This window comes from Corythoichthys intestinalis, chromosome 8 (assembly GCF_030265065.1).
Source record: "Corythoichthys intestinalis isolate RoL2023-P3 chromosome 8, ASM3026506v1, whole genome shotgun sequence".
NCBI classification, from domain to species: domain Eukaryota; kingdom Metazoa; phylum Chordata; class Actinopteri; order Syngnathiformes; family Syngnathidae; genus Corythoichthys; species Corythoichthys intestinalis.
The window spans coordinates 16,747,286-16,753,285 of record NC_080402.1 but is presented as its reverse complement, the minus strand read 5'-3'; the positions used below and the strand labels follow the sequence as shown (position 1 = coordinate 16,753,285).

The following is a 6,000-nucleotide window of genomic DNA, read 5'->3' as shown; positions in this document are numbered from 1 at the left end:
ATATAATATAATATAATATAATATAATAATACTGTATTAATTAAATAGATAATAACCAAATAACCATTGCTCGGTTCTTCACAGAAAAAAGCCAGGAAATAAATAACTCTATTGGAAAAAAAAAATATATATATATATATTTTTTTTTTTTTACAATTTTTTTTTTTTGTTGTTCAGGGGGCCGGACCAAATGTGGCTGCGGGCCGTGTCCGGCCCGCGGGCCGTAGTTTAGGGACCCCTGCTCTAAGTGTTGTTGACTTAAGGTTTTGTTGATCAACAAAATTATACCATTTGATGGGAAATTTTGAATATTGAAGAAATCAATTGATTTAAAAAGATAAAATTAGAAATCTGAAAAACAAAAACAACCCGGGTTGATAGATCCTACAAATAATCAAAAATAACTGATTATCACACAGCAAAAGTAGTTGATAGATTCTACAAATAATCAAAAATAATTGATTATAAGATAGGAAAAATAGAAAGAGAAAAGACATTACAAATAAGGAAACACATTTATTTATATTTTATTTGTATTTTTCCATTTTTCTATGTCCATTGTATGTCTATTGTGTGTTTTTGTTTATAAAAAAAATAGGCCGGCAGTTCAACAACATAATTTGTCCGAGTCATTTATTTGGTTCAGTAGTCGAACTTAGAACTAGCCCATTGCATAATTAACTGACTAATCACGTTCTAGGTGTTACAATTGGAAATAAAAGCGCCTGTGTATTATAATGCAAATCCCCGCAGCTCAGCGGCGCAATAACACACGAACACATTTGAAAACTAATAAAGGCCAACAAGCCTCAGTTTAACACCCCCTTTTCACAACACTAAAATCAATTGCAAACCAGATATCAAACAGCGCTCTGCGGGGCGGCAGTTCAACAGCAACAAGAAAACAATAATATGGCAAACATTGCAAGCATGCCTTATCTATTTGAAGACACCAAAGGACAATCATCTGCATTTTCGACCTCGGAATGAATTTTAGAAAATTTAGCTGTTTTTGTAAAGAAAAAAATTGCTATTTTGTTTGTATGACATGTTTATGCCTCCTCTGTAAACAGTTTACTTTTCCGTTCCAATAGCACCTAATTGTGACCCAGTAGCAAGCAAGGTGTCAGGTGGTGTTATTACAAAACACATGTTCAACATATACACTACCGTAGTGTACATAATGAAAAATCCCATATGATACACTACGGTTCAAAAGTTTGGGGTCGCTTAGACTACTTGAACGGTAGTGTATATTTAATCCCCAAAGTCAAATACATTATCGTTTCAATATATATATTTTTTATTTATTTTAAAAAAAATCTACCATAACACTTTTACTCCCAACACCAGGGGGGGCTGAGATGGGCACAGAGAACATAAAGGTGGAGGGTAGAAGAAGAGCGAAGTGGAAACGGGGGAGTCTTAATACAAGGATGTTACATACAGTATATCGGATGGGGCCAGGACATAAAGTGCTTTGAAGGTGATGAGGAGGATCTAGTAGTTTATTCTTGGTTTTACTGGGAGCCAGTGAAGTTGGCGGTGGATGTGGGTGATGTGGTGTGTGTTGGGGGTTCATGTGATGAGGCATGCTGCGGAGATTTGGAAGAGCTGCAGTTTCAGGAGGGATTTGTTTGGGAGACCGTAAAGCACTGAATTACAAAGTCAATCTGGGAGGTGACTAGACTGCAAACAAGCGTGGCAGCGGTTTGTGTGTGTGTGTTGGGGTGGGGGTGAGAGAAGGAGGCGACAAATATTACGAATGTGTAAATAGGCTCATCTCATGATGTCATTAATATGGGAGCAGAGGAAAGCGTGCTATTGACGAAGACACCCAGACTCTGAACTCATTTGCTCCCAAAAACGTATAAATACATTCTACTTTTAATTGTTTCAGTGCTCCAAAGATGTTTTTTACGTTTTTTTTTTTTTTTTTCCACAAGAGACATCTCTAGGTTCTGATGCAACTACGCTCCAAAGCACAAAAGCAATAAAACTGGCCACTGGAGATCAGTAGCACATTTGGTAAGAACTCATATCGGACCATGAAAGGAAGTGAATGATGAGAAACTGTCAGGAAACAGAAGTTGAATGAAGTGAGAAGCGTGAGCAAAATGTGGAGAACGATGTCAAACACAAGGCATATGCCCCACACAAGTTCCCTTGGTAAATTCTGTTACGAGGTAGTGGTCACTACCAGTGTTTTCAGTAACGCGGCGCGAAAAAAAAACTCAAAACAAGACGACAGGCAACGAGACAGCCAGCAACTAGCCTTTATAATATGTGTAATTATGTACATTTTATAGTTAGAGTTTGTAATCGTAGGCGGAGTTTTACATTTGTGGGACTGCGGGGAGAAGCATGTTGAAGACTGAAACGAAAGTCAAAAGTTTGGACACACTTCATAATTTTTGCGTTTTATATATTTTCACTGCTATTGTAAATTCTCACTGAAGACATCAAAACTATGAACGAACATGTGGAATGGCAAACAAAGTGAAATAACTGGAAACAGGTTTTGTATTCTACATTCTTCAAAGTATCCACCTTTGAGATGTCTCCAAACTTTTGGCCAATACTGTACAGTGGGGAGAACAAGTATTTGATACACTGACAATGGGAAAACCCATTGGCAGTGTATCAAATACACACATCTAGATACTGGTCGAGTTCAATCAGCTGTTGAAGTTGTTGTTGGTAGCGTTTGAAAGCTTAGGTTTAAAGAAATTCTAAATATCCATCTTGCTTCCTCTGGTGTAGTTTTGGCTAATCAAAGCAAAGGATAGTCTCAAGGTGCTAGACACATGATCTGTTCGAAAGATGATTTTGACCCATTATGAAAACTGTACGTTGTAGGATTTTTGTTCATTTCATAAATTTTTGTTGTTTTATTGCTTTACAACTTTTACAGACAACATTTTAATGGCTAGGTCTTTATTTCAAAGGGGAAGTTCATAAATGTTTACATTGGGCTTCATCTTGGAGTTAGCGGGGATTTAATTAGTCGTTGGACTTTATTTAAACAAATTTCGTGCAGTTTGTCAGTTATTTGTTAGTTTCAAGGCTCCGGGATGGCTTAACTAGGGCGGGTCAGTTGTGGTTGAAATCAACTCCATCAACTAATTAAACCCCCGCTAACTCAAAGATTAAGCCTTATGTGAAAAACTCAATTACACGTGATGAAATTTTTCTGTTATTTTTATGTTGAGGCAGCAAAAGGAGAAAAACTGGTAAAAACTAACTGATAAGTTACTTTTAAAGTAACTTAGTTACTTTGATAATAAAGTAATCAGTAAAGAAACTAGATTACTTTTTTGAGGTGTAATCAGTAATCAGTAATTAAATTACTTTTTAAGTAATCCGTGACAACACTGGTCACTACACAGGTCCCCCCCAGAATTCACCCACACAGGATGCCAGGCGTAACCCGATTTAACAGAACGGTCGGGTTGCACGGCCAGGGTGACAGCCGCAGCCACAACAGCGTCATCTCTCAGTTCAATAGTTTAGTTACGTGTAAATAAATTGTTACTTTGCTTTCAAAAGCTCTATTTGTCTTGTTGATTATGTTATTTTATAGAAGGAAAACATTATTCAGATGTTTGGGGTGTCACAAAAGCAAAAAATACCTGAAAGTTACAGTTATGTTTGAAATGTATGCTTTTACAAAAAGCGCAATTTCTCTGTTTTTTTCAGCAGAAATTGGAAAATTGCTCAAAATAAGCTATTTTCTAATACCGATTTCTAAAGAATGGAAAAATATATGAAGTATTTTTTCTGCTGATAGAAAAGAGTCTAATCTTTCTTTTGGTGGGTTCCATGTTTATATTGCAATAGAACAGAATTTTCTGTGGGCCTTGCAAAATGTGTCAAAATCCAGTAAAAAAAAAAAAGGGGGCTGCTCCGGTGAAAATGGCTGGAAGTGAAGCATCTGTCGCAATTAGCGATCTTTGTCGCCAGCCTTTTTTCCTCCTTCCAAGCATGTTTCTCAGCGCCTGCGAGGCTTAAAACATCGACGAACTTGCTCTGCCGGCTAAGCCTTGGCTAACCTTCGTCTTTGTGAGTTTTTGGTTGGTTTGTATGTTGAGTTTGAAGGGAAAATGTGTGTTTTGTTTATGGCGGACCTTTTCGTTATTCATTGATATGACTGGAGACATTGTGTTTGTGCTAAGCTACTCACACGTGGAAGATATTAATGTATAACATTTTGAATGTATTATTAATTTATATTTCGAATTGCATTTCAGTTACCACACCACGTTATACACACGAATTGAGACCTCCATAAAATCAAGAAAAGTACCCCTTGTCTCTGGAGAGTTTCATTTTTTGGTTCGCTGGCTGTATAGCAACACACGTGACGTGTTGTGAGGACAGCACAGTAACCTGAGTATCGAAGGAATAAATGCTCAAAAGGCTTGCCATAACTTGTCTATACAAAACTGCACTACCACTTACAGAGAAAGGAAAGGACTGGGCTCAAGTAGACCGGACATGACGTTTCACAGTGATAAACATAATTATTAGTCGTTAAACATTTCCTAACACAACAGTGTCCAACATGTCATTCTACAAGTGCATTTTGAGTTTAAAACAACAGTGGAAAAAGAAATGTTCACAGATTGAGTCAGAGTGCAAAGAGAGAAAAAATGAGAAGCATTTTTATTTATCTCTTCCATCTCTGCTGTATTTTTTTTCCCACACTGCAAAGTGTGATCATGCATGTCAATGCGCAAAAGAGGAACAAGGCTAGCTTTTGGTTTTTTAATTCTTCCATCTTTAGACCCTGACATCGATGAGAGGCATCAATGTCATATATTGTAAGTCGCAAATACAGAATGAGCTGGACTGCACAGAAGGACATTGTCATACTTGTCATCTTGCTCTTTGGCTTTCAAGGTACGATCTCACTTCTATTTTGGCAGATTTGTGGTTTTGACTATGTATTTAAATGTTGATTTTCTACATGTTATTGTTACTGCCTACTTCATTGACAAAATATGCCCTCAGCATTTATATTAATTTCTCCAGAATGATAAAACAGACAAATTGACATACTTTAAATTGACATACAAATTCACATTCAGTAGTTTGCGGTTTGATGCTTGCAGTCTTCTTAACTTCCTGTCACAGCAAACATCCTCTCGATGATTACCATTGAAAGATAACTTGACAGAGTGAGCGAGCGGCACCTCCAACAAAGTTTTTGTTTGCATAATAATAATAATAATAATACATCAAACTTGTATTGCGCTTTTTTGGACACTCAAAGACGCTTTACATAACATAACACATAAACAGAATTAAGAGGTGGGAAAAGCTAGTTTGAACAGGTGGGTTTTTAGGAGTGATTTGAAGTTTTGTAATGAGTCTGAGTTCCTGATGGGTTTTGGGAGTGAGTTCCAGAGTGAGGGAGCAGTAGCGGCGAAGGCTCGGTCCCCCAAGGTTCGGAGCTTAGTGCGAGTGATGGGTGTGAGGAGATTGGAATCGGCAGAACGTAGGCGGCGGGAGGGACAGTGCTGTTGTAAAAGGTCAGTGAGGTAGGAAGGGGCCAGGTTATGGAGGGCCAGGTTAGGTGAGGAGGAGGAGTTTGTACTGAATCCGGTATGAGATTGGAAGCCAGTGAAGCTGTTGGAGGATGGGGGTGATGTGCTCTCTGGAGCGGGTGTGGGTGAGGAGGCGGACGGCAGAATTCTGGACGTATTGCAGCTTTTGGAGATGAGAAGATGGAAGACCATAGAGGAGGTTATTGCAGTAGTCGAGTCGGGATGTGATGAAGGCGTGAATGAGTATTTCAGTTGTGGCTTGGGAGAGGCAGGGACGGATGCGGGCGATGTTGCGGAGATGAAAGAAGGAGGTTTTAGTGAGGTGGCTGATGTGTGATTGGTATGACAGTGTTGATTCCATTATGATGCCAAGATTGCGTACGGAGGTGGAGGGGGTGACAGGGTGACCATCAATGAGGAGAGTGAGGTTCTGTACAGAGGGGAGGAGAGC

The 6,000-nt window shown here is 38.6% G+C and overlaps 1 protein-coding gene across 2 annotated transcripts in view; it reads left to right on the top strand.

The window, feature by feature from the left end:
- Positions 1-3,927: 3,927 nt before the first annotated feature.
- Positions 3,928-6,000, top strand: part of LOC130920359 (B-cell receptor CD22-like) — a 33,164-nt gene continuing 31,091 nt past the window's right edge. The window contains exons 1-2 of one of the 2 annotated variants that reach the window (XM_057843526.1): positions 3,928-4,062; positions 4,787-4,902. In XM_057843526.1, coding sequence (XP_057699509.1) covers positions 4,812-4,902 — 91 coding nt within the window. In that variant the 5' untranslated portion in view covers positions 3,928-4,062; positions 4,787-4,811. The remainder of the gene's footprint in view (positions 4,063-4,786; positions 4,903-6,000) is intronic. The other variant, XM_057843527.1, reaches the window with a different exon arrangement.